This window comes from Papaver somniferum, unplaced genomic scaffold (genome assembly GCF_003573695.1).
Source record: "Papaver somniferum cultivar HN1 unplaced genomic scaffold, ASM357369v1 unplaced-scaffold_133, whole genome shotgun sequence".
Taxonomy (NCBI): Eukaryota; Viridiplantae; Streptophyta; class Magnoliopsida; order Ranunculales; family Papaveraceae; genus Papaver; species Papaver somniferum.
This window is the reverse complement of record NW_020622492.1, coordinates 16982395-16998612: the sequence shown is the minus strand read 5'-3', so window position 1 is coordinate 16998612 and position 16218 is coordinate 16982395. Positions and strand designations below refer to the sequence as shown.

The window sequence follows — 16218 nt, the reverse complement described above, 5'->3', positions numbered from 1 at the left end:
TCAAGACTGAGATTCAGAAGTTACTAGTCGCCGGTTTCATTAAAACCATTCACCATCCTACCTGGTTGGCCAATGTGGTTCCTGTAAAGAAGAAAAGCGGTCAAATTAGGTGCTGTGTTGATTTTAGGGATTTGAACAAATGCTGCCCCAAAGACGATTTTCTTCTTCCTAACATTGATATGCTGGTAGACGCCACCAATGAACATGGCATGTTCTCCTTCATGGATGGATACAACGGCTACAACCATATAAAGATGTATCAGCATGACGCAAGTAAGACAACTTTTCGAACTCCTCTCGGAAACTTTTATTATAATGTGATGCCTTTCGGCTTGAAAAATGTTGGTGCTACCTGCCAACACGCCATGACTGCAATTTTCCGCTATATGATGCACAAGAAAGTCAAAGATTACGTAGACGACATAGTAGTCAAATCAAGGACTCGAGCAGCTCACACGGAGGTTCTACGGCAAGTGTTTGAAAGTTGTCGTGAGTACAAACTAAAAATGAACCCTTTGAAATGTGCTTTTTGTATCTCCTCCGGAAAATTTCTGGGATTCAAGGTGACTGCCGACCTAAGCCATTCTCATGATGCCGTCTTCGCGAACTGTAAAAGAACTCCAGAGCTTCATGGGCAAGGTAAACTACATTCAACGTTTTATACCTGGTTTATCCCAGCTTATTGCTTCATTCACCCCCTTGCTGAAGAAGGGAGCAAGTTTCGTTTGGACCGTGCTATAACAAGAAGCATTTCGGAAAATCCAACAAATATGGTCATCTCCAGCCGTCATGAAATCTCCCATCCAAGGAAGACCATTGTGCCTATACACTGCTTCCAGCGATGCTGTTGTTGGGGCTCTCCTCGCTCAAGAAGATGATGAAGGAATTTAACATCATATATACTATTTCAGTCGAACTTTGAGAGATGCTGAACTCAAACATCTAACGCGGAAAAAGCGTGCCTATCCCCAATTCACTTTATTCAAAAATTTAGGCATTATCTGCTGTCGAAAAAATTGGTACTGATATCTAAAGCCGGTCCTGTCAAATTTTCTCTCTCTCAAAACTTTCCTTGATAAGCAGGATGGCCAAATGGCTCCTCCAAATGTCAAAGATTGATATAACATGCGCTCCCCCAAGAGCTATTAAAGGGCAAGCAGTAACAGACTTATTAGCAGCCTTCCCGAGAGAAGGTATCACCACACTGCATGAAGACCTTCCCGAGGAATTTCCAGAGATCTCTATTGTCAAAGAAGAAGCGTGGCTACTGTATTTCGACGGCTCCGCCACTCCTACACTACACCATATTCTGTAAAAAGTAACTAAAACTCGTAAACAACATGTAGCCGTTACGAATTCCTGACCGGAATTTTCAGTTACGAAAATTTAGTAACGGCCATGACTCAGTTACGAAATTTTACTAGTTTAGTGACGGCCCATCCCGGGTTACGATTAGTAACTGCTACGAAAAAATCGTGTGAAAGAACTGTGTGCAGAGTAACACTCGGTAACACCCTCCTGAGCATCGTGTGAAAAGAGTGTGTACATTTTTCCCCCTTTTCCTACACCGCATAAACCTTATCTTCTTTTCTCTCTTCAGTCTTCTCTCCCAAACTCCATCTCCATTTACTTCTCCGTCTCCATGTCAGTTTCTTAACTCCATCTCAACTACTCTCTGTTGTGCATTATTTGCTGTCATTAACCTCCATCTAGATCCGCTAGTAATTATTTGGTAAGATTGATAATTAGGTTATCTTCTTTTAGGGTTTTGATAATTAGGTTTTGATATCTCTGCACGATTGATAATTAGGTCATCTTTCTTTTAGGGTTTTGATACCTCTGCAAGATAATTAGGTCATCTTTCTTTTAGGGTTTTGATAATAGGTTTTGATTTTAATGATTTTCATTTATTTTACTGCAGGTAGAAGCACTAATCTGGGATTTATTTTACTGCAGGTGTTTGTGAAACAATAACCCAGGTATTATCCATTTTCATGCCTTTGTTTTATTCATTGGGTTTAATTTTTAGGTCAGTTGGTTGTAACTGAGATTTGGGTTTTTAATTATTTCGATTTTGACTTGTTTTCAGTGAGTGTCGAAGTTCAAATGTTTTCTATGCTAGATGTATAATTTCAAGATAAGTGTTTTCAGTGATTGTCAGAGTTCAGTGATCTATAAAATGATTTGTTGCCCTTATCCATTAAGTGTTGTGTGTTGAATATATAAATGGTGCAGAGCAATTCATGTAGTCTTGAACACTCTTTGTGGATGATAACTTTATACGAAGCAAGATTTTCGTTGAATCATATGCTTCCCTTATCCATTAAGTATTGTGTGTTGAATATATAAATGGTGCAGAGCAATTCATGTAGTCTTGAACACTCTTTGTTGATGAAATATTTACACGAATCTAGATTTTTGTTGAATCATATGCTAAGGGAAACTTGCAAATACATATGTGCAAGTCCCCTGTGTAACCACGTCTTGATCATGGGAGCTTTTTTTGACCTGAGCTTGAACTTGAATAACATATCTTTTTTGATTGTCTTTTGGTAATGAGTCGTCCTCTCTTTAAGTTAGTAGTTATTGACATTTTGATGATATTGCTTTAATAGTATGGTTAAAATGGTTAGTACTTTGCATGAATGTTAACATAGATAGTATTTAGTTATTACAGTTGTAGGGTATTAAACATGTCATCAATGTTTGATAAAGGATGGATGAAATGTGCGCGTACTTCTGTTCAATACATAGAAGGTGTAAGATCATTCATAGAGTTTGTGCGCAAAAATGGTGGTGGCAGAACGAAGTTCTCCTGTCCTTGTAACAGTTGTAAGAATGGTAAAGGACCTCTATCTCTAGGTGAAATTGATTATCATTTGGTCAAGAATGGTGTTCAGTTGACCTATACAACGTGGCGTTTCCATGGGGAAAAGTCACATAAAGATAAACCTAGAAGTGATAGTGTAGGAGTTGCAGTTGAAAACGTAGGAATTGGAGTTGACAATCTAGGAAATTCAGCTGAGAATGTGGAAGGTTTTGCTGAGAAGTTTAATCCTGCTTGTAGTGTAGATGAGAATGTTGGCGTACATAGTAGGGTTCACAAAGATGATGGAACTAGTAGTAGCAAGAAAAAAAGATATTTTTATAAGCGTGCTAGAGAACCTTTATATCCTTCATGTCCCAAGGAAAAGACACCACTGTGTGCTGCTATTAAACTAAACAACATAAAGACCCAATATGGATTTTCTGACAATGGTGTCACTGCAATCTTAGAATTGTTTAAGGAGTTACTTCCTGATGGAAGTACACTACCCTGTAAGTTCCATGATGTAAAAAAGTTGATACCGGAACTGGGGATGGACTACATAACCTATGATGCATGCATAAATGATTGTATTTTATACTGGAAGGATCATGCATCATTGGTTAAGTGTCATGTGTGTCAAGAACCTAGGTATGAGAAGGTATTTAATGACGATAGGAAGCTTACGCAAGTTGCTCGCAAGACGTTAAGACATTTTCCATTGATAAAAAGGCTGCAAAGGTTCTATAACATACCATGGATAGCAGAGGCAATGTATTGGCATTCCAGAGCATAGTCAGATGAAAATGTTATGCGTCATCCAGTCGATTCTTCCGCCTGGAAATGTGCAGATAATTTTTCACCTGACTTTGCTAAGGAACCAAGGAATGTAACATTAGGGATATCAACTGATGGCTTCAACCCAAATGGATGTTTCGGTTCTAGTCACAGCTGTTGGCCTGTAATTATCTGTCCGTACAACCTGCCTCCTTCATTGTGCATGAAACAAGAGTTCGCAATGCTATGTTTGCTCATATCGGGTCCAAAATCACCAGGGAAATACATAGATGTATACTTGCAACCACTAACAGAGGAATTGATACAATTATGGAATGAAGGTGTAATCACATACGACTCTTTCACTAAAACCGAGTTTCTGATGAGAGCAAGATTATTGTGGGCTATTCATGATTTCCCGGCATTAGGGACTTTAGCTGGATGTGTCACTCATGGTTACTATGCTTTTCCAACTTGTGGAGAAGGAACAGTTTCTGAACATCTTCCATTCACTAAGAAGATTTATTATATGGGACACCGAAGATCGCTTCCATCAAAGCATAAGTATCGAGATGATAAAACCAATTTCCCGGGAGGGGTAGAGCACGGTTCAGCACCATGGCTACTGGCAGGGTTTCAGATTCAAGAGATTGTAGCTAATATCAGAACCAAGGTTGGTAAGGGTAAACAACCATCGGTAGCAAGTAAACTGAAACGTAAAAGAGTACCTGAAGGGGAAGCTGATGCTGATGCTCAGGTTCATGACCACTCCTTATTTTCTCAAAGATCTATTCTTTATGATCTGCCAAATTGGAGTTCAAATATGGTGCGACATAATACAGATGTTATGCATACAGAGAAAAACATAACTGAGCATCTTGTTAACATGATCATGGCTGGAAACAAGTCAAAGGATGGTCCTAATGCGCGCAGACATATGGAAGTAATGAGGTTTAAAAAGAAGCTATGGTTGAAAGTGAATGATGTGTCTGGTAAAGCAACAATGTAAGATGATCCTTTTGCAATGACGAAAAAAAGATAAACTTGCATTTTGTACTACATTGAAGAACTTAAAGGTGCCAACTGGTTTTTGTTCCAATCTTTGCAATAGCGTCGTGTTGATCCTCCTGATCTAAAGAACTTCAAGTCTCATGATTATCATGTCCTTATGCAACATTTTTTTTCGTTACTAGTTCATGCATCCCCTTCATTACCTAAAGATCTGCGAATTTCCCTTCTTCGGATAAGTTTGTTTTTCAAAATTTTGTGCGCAAAGGTTATTAACAGAGATCAACTTTTAAAATCAAAAGATGCTCTTGTGGAAGCAATCTGTGTATTGGAAAAGTACTTTCCTCCTTCCTTCTTTGTTATAAGTATCCACTTGATGGTGCATTTAGCTGACGAAGATTTGATCTGCGGTCCTGTCAGATTTAGATGGATGTATCCATTTGAGAGGTAATTACCAGAACTTAGTTACCTTGTTTTTAAATGTGTAACTTGAGTGTTTTGTTATCATTTCTGAACTTTCTACTTTTCTGAACGATATTTGTAGGTTAATGAAAGGTTACAAAGTTTTGGTGCGGAACAGAAGGTACATCAATGGATGCATTGCAAGAGGATATGTGTTGCGAGAAGCCAACTTGTACAATATGGAGGACATATAAAATGATGGTGGTGGGACTCATAAACACACTCGACAGGCCTTTCTAGATGATGATGATGAATTTTCCGATGAGATTCCTTTGAGTACTGCCAAACCTATGACTTTAACTCAAGTACAGTTTCAGCAAGCTCGTAGGTGGGTTGTGTCTAAGTATGTGGAAATAGATGAATGGAAGAGGTACAACTTTTTAACTTCATAGTTGTTAGATGTTTTTTAATTATTGGATTGTCGATCTAATTGTCGTTGGACTGTTCTTTGATTGTAGGAAGTATGATTTATATGTGAACAACGACAATTTTAATAGTCAAGAAAATCTTTCTTCCAAGAATGGGCCAAAAACCTTTCTCTTGTGGTTACGCGAAGAGGTACTATATATATGTTAGCTTCAGAGTTGCTTTATTTCCCAACTTATTGTGGTTTTTGTTGTGAAATTGACACCAATGTTCTCTTACAGTTGATAGAATCCAAAGAGACAAAATCAATACTTTGGCGACTAGTGCAAGGACCCCTCTTCAAGGGGAAGTCGTATAAAAAGTACCAAGCCAATGGATTTGCTTTCGTCTGTCATGATTATGAGGAGGGTTTCGTAACACAGAAAAATAGTGTGTCTATGAAAGCCATTACGAGACATAGAGCAAAGTCAACTGACAAAAATTTGGTGGAAGCAGAAATTACCTATTATGGTGTCATTAAACAGATTATCAAGTTGAATTATATGGAATTAGAGGAAGTTGTTTTTTACTGTGATTGGGACAAAGTTGAAGATAAGAATAACGGGTGCAAAGTTGATCCAGTTTCAAACTCAACAAAGGTCAACTTTTCTAAGATGCAAATCACTAAGAGAGTGACGGGTGAGCCGTTTATTCGTGCATCTGAAGCGACTCAAGTGTTTTATTCAAAGGATCTTGATGAAGTGGAATAGTTTTTGTTTTTGAATTCACAGCAAAAGTTAACTTGCGCAGTAGATCAACTAGAGATCCCTACTAGTTATCAGTCATCTCTTACTGACAATGAGAGCTTGGAAAAACTTTTATCTGTCGATGCTCTAGTTTAGAATCATGTCTGTCGTCATTGCAAGTTGTGTGCTGTATTTCTGATTGCGATACTTTTTTTTTATCAATTGTGAAGTTTTAGAAGGTTCTTTTTTTGTATGAAGTTTGATTCTGTATTCTATCATATCAATTGCACTATGTCACTAAGTTACATATCTTATACACATGGATGTTTGGTAAATCTTACTTTACAGGTTACTATGGCAGAAGTGGTGGTAGATGAAAATGGACTTCCTGTTTCGAAAAGTGCAACTAAGGTCGGCCACCTGAAGGGCGTTCTGATTCGCGCTCATATTCCCGTCTCCTACAAAACTTGGAAGGATGTGCCAGATAACTACAAAGATGATGTCTGGACTGAATTGCTGGTAAATACTTATCTTGCGCTATCTTGATTTATGTCAAATTGTTGGTTAGAACTGAACCTCTATTTTTTCAGACATCGTACCGATTACCGGATACTTGTAAGATGAATTTTTTAAAGAGGATGGCTCCTACATGGAGGAGATACAAGTGGGCGCTGAGGAAAGACTACCATGATTCATATAACACCTATGAAGAAAGGATCGCTCATATACCTCCAACTTTAAGAGAAGAGGACTGGATAAAATTCTGTGACAATGAAAAAGAGGAAGCCCAACAGAAAAGCAGAGAAGAGAATAAGAAGAAAAGGAAAAGATATGATTACGCTCATACTTCTGGTCGCAAACTTCATAGTATGGTAAAAGATTAAATGGTATGTATATCACCTCATAGTACATGGAATCATAACTTGTAGTTTCAAATTATTACTTGATTTTAGTTCTACATCTTGTAGTGGAGTAGTCGCTGAACTTATTAACTTGTTAAGATTAGTTTTTAAGATATTGTATATGTAATGGAGTAGTCGCTGAACTTGTTAACATGTAGTTTTTAAGATCACCACCTCTAATCACTTATCGTATTTGTTAATTTAGGAGAGCGAGAATCCTGGAGTTGAGATCACCACCTCTTATTTGTGGATTAAAACTCATACACAAGAGGGTGGGAAAATTCTACCTAGTGCGCAACTCTACTATGTGAGTCATGTTATGCTTTGTTTTTGTTTGTATATTGTTCTAATTTGTTCAATCCATCTAGGATTACAATATGTTCTCTACATTGCAGGATGAGCTTAAGAAGGCGCAAAAAGAGATCAAGGAAAAACTAGATGCTGGTGAACCTGTGGATGAACTGGATGCATTGATTAAAGCATATGGGACGAGTTCGTGTTGTCGGTCCTATTTCTCGTACACAGTATGATTATTCTGCTCCTGCGCGTGCCAAAGTTGCTGAATTGAAGTGCAAAGATGGAGATCTTAAACATGAGGTGAAGCAGTTAAGTGGAAAGATGGAGGTTTTGCTTCAAAGCTTTGGATCCTTATGTAACATTTTGCAGGACATCCAATCTGGACAAGCATCATATATTTCCTCAAACCACTTCGATAATGAACATGGTCCTGCGTGGTCACCTGCTCAGACTGCTTCAGCTGGCCAGAATAGTTCACCTTCTCAGTCACTTCCACATGAAGCTGGATTAGCAGTACGCTCTGATGGGGTTAAATGTTCGTTGGTGAACTTGAATAATGAGACCATTGTTGTTGGTCGATTTTTCGGCGGTGAATTTGGACGTACGGCTCACGGATCACCTGTAGCCGATGATCATGCAAAGGTGTTGGTGGACCTCATATTATTGCCAGATGAACCGACCATAAAATTTAACAAGTTTGTAAAGACCTTTCAAGAAGTTGGATTTGGTGGCTATGTGGTTCATCCAATATTCTGTGTCCGATATGATTAGAAGGGTCTATCTGTCTTTTTTGAAATGATGAAGATATCTCAGCCATCAGCCTATGCTTTTTGCTATTATGTCAGCCATCCTTTTTTCTATTTTTGCTAATGTTCACACTTTTGTATGTATGCTGAACATACTGATATGTAACCATATGATGTTTTGCATAGGTAAACTCTGATGCAGTTGTGCTTAAGGGAGATTCTTATGAAAATGTGCATAAGGAAGTACTAATTTTAACTGAGAATGACTTTGATATATCTTTTTGTGAATTTTACTTTGTGTATGAGTATAGTTTTTGTTGCTATGTATGTTTTTTTAGTTGTGCAGGTGATTGCAGTTATGGTTTGCTGAAGCAATAGGAGCCACCAGGGCAATATTAATCCCTGGTAATTACTTTATTTGTTTCTGCTTGTTCATGGATATAGTATTACTTGATTTGTTTATGCTCGACTGCAGTTAAGATTTTAACCTTCAGTTTTACACATTCTTGCGAGGTACAACACTTAATGATCGAATTGTTGTTGGATTATGTTGTTGGTTACCTTCATCTGGTAAGTCTCTTTTGTGATCTTCTTGACATCGTGCACAACCATGTCTCTGTAAAATAAAAAATGTTTTTAATCTTAAATAAACATTAGACATTAGGCATTAGGTTATCATCACAATGCAAGACATATTCCAATTTTTCGTCAAAGTGATATCTCATCATGCAGCGCATTTGTTTTATGTCATGTCTTTGATGTCAAGAAGAAGAAGAAAATGTGACGTGCGGAACCATTTTAACCTTCAGTTTTACTACTCACTTTTACCTGTAGAATGAAGAATGTTTTACTACTCATTTTGCTTCTTTTGAATGGAGAATAAATGTTTGAGCTGTAGAATGAATTGCAGCTGATGCTGTTTTTTGTGCGAGCTAAACTCAGTAGTTTTTCTACTCACTGTGACCCTCATTGTATTATTTGCAATAGCGTAAAAATGAATCTTCAACTCGTCTTTTTTGTCAATCATAATCATGGCTAATTTTGTGTCATTGGTATTTTTATACATGCAGGTGACGTTAAAGGAACCAGACTCAGCTAAGAATGCTTGTGAAGAAGCTACACCTATGATTAATAGCCGCAGAGAGCTAACTGCATCCTAGCTTCACAAAGTGCATGTCGTCCTAGGGTGATTACTTCCAACTGATAAAATGGCAACTGTTATGTTACACCAAATCTTGTAGAATGCATAATGTCTAGTTTTGCATAGTCTTGTGTATTACTTGTTTCTTATCTTGTGAATCCAACATACTAAGTTCAAATGTTGTCTTGTGTCAATATGGTATGCGAGGGTTTGCGAAACTCTATTTCTAAATGTATTATTTACTTGCTTGCAGACGAAGTGGTTATAAAGAATGTTGAGGACAAGCAGATATTGAATAAAGAAACAAGTGGATTCAGGTAAAAGAGTCATCTGCCTATACTTAGCAGTTATGAATCATCTGACAGTTGAACTCACCATGAACACAAGTATCATATACTTAGCAGTTTTTTTTTTTGCTTCTTTCCAATGTAGAATGAATGAATGGTTGAATGTTGAAACAATGAATGTTTGAATGACTTCTTGTGAATGAATGTTTGAATTGGATTATATTGAATAACAACATAATCCAGGGGATATGGTACTTGCAAGGTAAAATAAAATGGGTGGGAATTAATTTTGACCAGGTCAACGAAAACTGACAGTTTTTTCAGTTACCAAAAAATTAGTAACGACAAAAAAGTGTTACTAATTTTTACCAGGATAATATGAGTCAGTCAACGTTGACCTGGTAAAAATATTAGTAACCCTAGTAAAATTTTAGTAGCGACAAATATCTGGTTACTAAAATTTTACCAGAAAACTGAAGTCAGTCAACGTAGACTTAGTCAATATATTCGTAACTCTATTAAAAATTTAGAAACGGTCGTATGATGGTTACTAATTTTAAATCCGTAACGGCTCATCCTCTGTTACTAAATCAGTCACAACCCAAAATTCGTAACGGCAACATGTAGGTTACGAAAATTTGTACACCCTCTTTTGTAATAGCTCGGGCGCGTTACAACCCCATTTTGTGACTGAAATAGTGAGTTACTAAACCCTGAATATGGTGTAGTGCTAGCAATAATACTGGATGAGCGGGCGTAGTTCTAGTGTCTCCAACTGGTGAAGTATTTTCGCATTTTTTCAAGCTGGAATTTCAGTGCACCATTAATTCAGCGGAATATGAAGCTTTTATCATAGGATCTTCGTTGGCCAAACGAGCAAAAGCCACGCATATGGAATTAAAAGGCGACTCTAAACTGCTGGTCAACCATATGAATGGAGTTGTTTGATGGTGAAAACTGCTTCTGCCGGTTTTGGTAATTTTGTGTGTGTGGATGAGAAACGAGTCTAGACCCTAAACCTGCATGGGAGTACTTTTGATTCGAGAGATCAATATGTACCATCCTGGCCTAAACCAAGAAATGGCTGTTCCAGGCTTGCTTCGGTCACAAAGTGAAGGAGAAGGGTTGGTCTTAGGGAGGGAAGCGAAGAAATTATTGAGACCAGAATAGTTGATTCTGAAGGTGTGGTTGTTTATGACTTGTATCAGAAAGTAGAAATGGCTAGCAGAATGGAAAGCTATCAGGTGATTTCTGGATACTGTGTTGTTCTCCGACCAAAAGCTGTTGTCTGGTGGAAATAGGTGAAACCTATTTATACAAGTCGTAATAAAACATACCCTGGTCTCGTAGGAAATAGAAACGATTGAGTAGTGGAAGAATGGAGTAACATGTAACGTCAGGAATTATGTTTCCATAATGAAGGATCAGTTACACCATTACTTCTTGCCATTACTAACCGCCCATCTTTATGACACTTTTTTGTAACGGGCGTATTGCACGCAACCGCCAGACCAATACCCTAATGAGTATCCCCCAGTTTGTGACATATTTGATGTCTCGAGTGTTTTCGTGGAAAACATGTAGCACTTTGCTACATGCGGAAAGTTAAAATCAAGAGGCTTGCCACAGGAAAATAGTATGTGATGCTAGTAGGCTCGTCTTGGTTGGTCGCCTAAAACTTTCCACAAGTATGCCAGTTCGGTGGCGAACTTGGATAGCTGAGATTACATATCATGAGGAAGGGTAGCCGTTGAGTATGGATACCTCTATTGGCGCCTAATGATGGCACAATGACGCTTTGGTGTATGCAAGTGGAAATGCGGCATGGCTTGGCATGGCTCGTGCATTCCAGTGGCACGGTGGTGCAAGTGGAACCTGGCGTAGCCATAGCCACTAGATTTAGGAGTCTGGTCGCCTAAAAGTTGCCACAAGTCTGTTAGTTTGGTGGATAACTTGGATGGCTGAGATTGCATGTCATGGAGAAGGATAGCCGTTGATTGTGGTTACCTTCCGTTGGTGCCTGACGATGGAATAGTGGCGCCTTTAGTGCATGCTAGTGGCGTTGCGGCATGGCTGGCATAGTTTGTGCATGCCAGCGGCACGATGGTGCAAGCGGCGCCTGGCGTAGCCACGACCGCTGTATTTTTGGCATGTTGGTGTTAGATTCAAACGTGGTGTGGCAACATCAGTTTTAATGGCCACATTGATTCCCATGTTCTGTGGAACATTGTTTGGCTCGGTTGGCGCGACAACTTTGCCTAAATTAGGGTTTGGCATATCGAAACCATAATTAGCGTATATGGCATGTAGTATGCAGTAGGTGGCACGTTTGGCATGTGCACTTGGCATGCCTGTTTGGCGTGTGCGATTGGCATGCTTTTGGCATGTTTTGCACGCGGTTTGGCATGTGCGCCTGGCATGCGCGTTTGGCATGTGCGCCTACCATGTTTGTTTTTGGCATGTTTGACATGCCGTTGGCGTGTTGGAATGATTTTGGGAAGACAACTTAGTAGGATAACCTTTTGACACAATTTCCAACCTTTTTAAAGCTGTGACAGGTTTATAGCAACCTGATTGGTCAATGAAAGCATGGGCGTGGCCACCCTTTTGGTGCGCGTGGCGGGTTTAATGCGACTTGATTGGTCGATGGGAAATAGGGCCGGCAAGTATGGGCCCAGCCACAACTTATGTGCGTGTGGCGAGTTTAAGGTAACCTGATTGGTCGAGGGAAATAGGGTCGGTTTAGGATGGGGCCTGGCCAATGGAAAATGGCGCCGGTTGGCCTAAGGCATGTCCACGCCTCTCTTTGTTGCTGCTCCTATCCTACGGCTCTTTGTTTTCTGATTCTGGGAAAGATTTTGCATCTACTAATACGTGGAGGGTTAATTACCTAGTTTGCCTAGGCATAATTTCGACAAGCAAGGTCTGATATACTGCGCAAGGCGCAAAACCCTAACTTTTGCAAATTAGTCAGGATAATTGATTGAATTCTATGTGTTGACATAGAGTTCTTTTAAGTTCGTTGCCAGAGAGCATCATGATTTCTGATTGAATACCTTATGCAAAGACCTTATCCTTGATATTTGGAAGTTCGTGCTACTCTGCTGCGAGTGAACAAAAATTGTCATTCCATATAAACATTAAGGGTTCAGCCGAGGAACATAGCATAGAAAGCATTCAAAGAAACTTATATTAACTGAGTGTAGGTAAGGTGCCAAAATTTACAAAATGCCTGGGATTGTTGCTACATGCACCATTCTGGGTAAATTTCATAAGAAAGTATTGAGTTGCTCAATAAATGTGCCAGTGAAGAGGTTGACACTCATGGCTCCGTTTCCTTACAGAGTGACGTCACATTAGATGTAAGGTTTTACAATTATAACCCTAAGCTAAAAACCACCATCAACATTAAGTCCCCTACTGAGTTCGTAACAGTGGCATTGTTGCGGGGTAAGCATGAGATGGTGACAGACAAAGATAAAATCGAAACAGCAAGTGATGAAGATATTGTCAAGAAAGTTTGGCTAACCTTTGGCAGGAGATATGAAGAATCTGTGATCTTTGCATTGGCGTCTTTGCATAACTCAGTCTTGGCCATAGGGTGTTGGCGTCAACACTGAAACTTTCCTGACAATCTCTACTCCTTACTACCCGCAAGTACGAGAGTTACTCGAAGAATATGGAATTAATCAAGTTTTCTCTACTTCTTACTACCCTTAAGGGAACGGGCAAGCCGATAACACCAACAAGACTTTAATTCGAATTCTCAGTCGAACAGTACATGATAATCCTCGGACGTGGCACGAACAATTGGTCGTGGCACAAACAACTGCCCATGGCACTGTGGGCATATCGGGCAACACCTAGATGCTCTACTGGAATTTCTCCCTATTCACTTGTCTATGGCGCAGATGCAGATCTTTGCATTGACGACTTTATGATTTGGCATCAATTGTTTAGGATTTCGAAATTTCGGTGCGATTGCAGTACTTTAGTGTCTATGTTGTTTCAATTGCTTCCGGTTGAGGTAAATAATTATGCAAGTTGATTTATCTGGTTTGTATGAATTGTTTATGGCTTAACAAAAGAAAAGGTTTTCGGGATGAATTGTTTAGTCCAATTCGATTCTAGATAAGAGAAATTAAGTTAATTCTGATCTTAGTTAGACTTATCAAAGTGGAGGTTTCGGTTATTTAAGTCTAATCGAATGCCTTAACAAGAAATTCTAGTTAACTAACGTAGTACTTGTCTTGTTTAAAAGTGAAAGGTCTAAGTTATTGATGAGAATAACTAGAGCCTGATGAGAAAAATAGAGTTAATTATGACCTTTATTTTGGTCTTATCGAACAAGCGATTGTATTTTTACAATCGGTTTAGCAAAGGAACTAAGGTGCTTAGTCGATTTTTGGTTTTCTAAACTATTAGGGAAAATTGCTTCGGGCAAATTTTTCCTTGGTAACATATCAGAACAAAATTACTTTGTAGTATCGGTTTTGATATTAGTTATCAAAAATGGTGTGTGGAACCCTCGTGCTTAACTCTATAGGTTGCAAGTCTATTTTAAGATTTGCAAGATCCTTTCGGTTTGTCCTTTATTTTTTCATTTCTTTGTCATTTTGTGACAAAAGGGGGAGAAATATATGGAGTAAACAACTGATATTGGTATTGATTTATATTGATTGGTATCACTAAGGGAAATGATATTGGCGCTTAGACGTTTATCTAATGAAAGGGTGAAAGCATAGAGTAAGGGGGAGTAACATATCATATGATGATGGAAATAACAAAGACGTGCGGATTGAAAATCTACCTATCTTACTTTTAGGGGGAGTATTAGCTTTGTTATTATAATGCCAATAACGGCATTTATGAATTGAATGTATACATGTTATTGTGATGTTGAATTTGGGAATCAAGCGTACGTGTAATGAATTCTTGTAATTTTTTTATTTGTATGATGTAAGAGTTTTGTCACTAAAATTGACAAAGGGAGAGATTGTTAGAGCATCGCTTGGTTGAACCCGCCAAGCGTTGGTATGTCAAGTTTTAGTGAACCAAAACTCATTTAAAGAGTCGCTTGATTATTTACTAGAGTCAACTTCGTATAGGTTAGCTTGAAAGTATTAGGATATGAGACATTACAAGTATTACGTAAAGACTTGAAGAATGTGAAGAAGTAAGGAAGCTTAAACGACGACATCATCCTTCCACTTGAGGTTAGTAATATTTGACTTGAACTGTTTCATTCCATAACGTATCTTTCAAGTCGTGCATATTGAAAACATAACTGCGAAGCTGTGAATGATTGTACTCTAGTTAGACATAGTATTAAGGAATTACAATACGAAGTATAACGTCTATCTTTTGAACTTCGTATATAAGACATCGACATAATCATATGAATGCTATTGTGATTATGTATGGGTATGGGTGAAGATTTTGTCCTAGGAAACAATGTTTTACATTCGTTTAAAGGAAGTAAATTCATAAACTTGTTTTGTAAACCGAAAGGGAAATCGCTAGGCTTATTGGTATTATTATTCATTGAAAATCTTTTGAATTACCAATATGTGTGTTTAGTATAACCGCTCATAACTTGTTTATGTATCTTGGTAAAACTATTCACAAGGCCTGATTTTTGTATTGGTATGACTTTTATTAGTGAAACCGATCTTAAGTAATTACCTGAGATGGTAAGATCGATATCTTGAATTTGATGTGACTAAATACTAGCCATTTGGTAACCGATACTAGTAAGAAGTGTGACCGATCACAAGAGAGAGTGTAATCGATCCTTGTAAGAGGTTTAACAAGTTTTAGTAAGTTGGTGTAACCGATCCTATAACTTGGTCAACCGATCACAAGTTTTACCATAAGAAGTGGTAACCGATCCTAGTACTTAGTTATCCATTTTATGGTAACTAGTGTAACCAATCTTAGTACCCACTTGGAGGTAGAACCTAAAATTTATGTTGAAGTGGAACCGTGAAACCCATTAATGTTGATTTGATAGGATAATCAATCACATAGTTCTTGGAAGTCAGATGAACCAATTCTAAACTTGTTTGGAAGTGTGGAAAATCGGTTCCAAGATTGTAAATATGAAAAGGGATTTACAAAGTAAAGATGTCGACATACTTTGAACATGTGCAGTAATTCTTATCATTTATTGTTCAAAGATATTCTTTAATAGCTAAAGGAGAATCCCGGATCGAAATAAATTGAGAATCTTTTAATTAAGGTTTTTAATCTTTATATGCTTTTAATTTCCAGCAATTAAAATGCATATCTTTAAAATATAAAAATTAGTAATGTGCATTTACTAGTTGGAGATTTTCTACTGAGATTTCGGTCATTAATTGGACAGAGCATTTCCAGGAATTATGAAAACCGATTTTGTGTTTATTGCATATCTTTGAGAATATTCGGTTTTGGAAATTCCTTGGTGTCCAAACTTCCTTGGTCTATAAATAATGAAGTTTGCATTTCTAGCAAACTAATCCACAGAGCCAACTAAATTGTTACTGGTGGAGCCACCTATTCGGAGAGGAAAGTAACCTAATTAGGCGAAATCTCTTACCGCCGCTCAGTTTAATGACTTCTTTGGGATTGAGAAGCTCTATTAGTACCATTGGTGGGAAACTAGATAATTGAAGTTTATTATTTCGATTCATTTGATTGACTAACGGTGGTTGAACTTT

At 38.1% G+C, this 16218-nt stretch overlaps 1 protein-coding gene across 1 annotated transcript; it reads left to right on the top strand.

The window, feature by feature from the left end:
• Nucleotides 1–2693: 2693 nt before the first annotated feature.
• On the top strand, nt 2694–3602 carry LOC113333642. Its single transcript, XM_026580065.1, has one exon. It carries the CDS (start codon nt 2694–2696, stop codon nt 3600–3602), a length of 909 nt encoding a protein of 302 aa, XP_026435850.1.
• Nucleotides 3603–16218: the final 12616 nt, after the last annotated feature.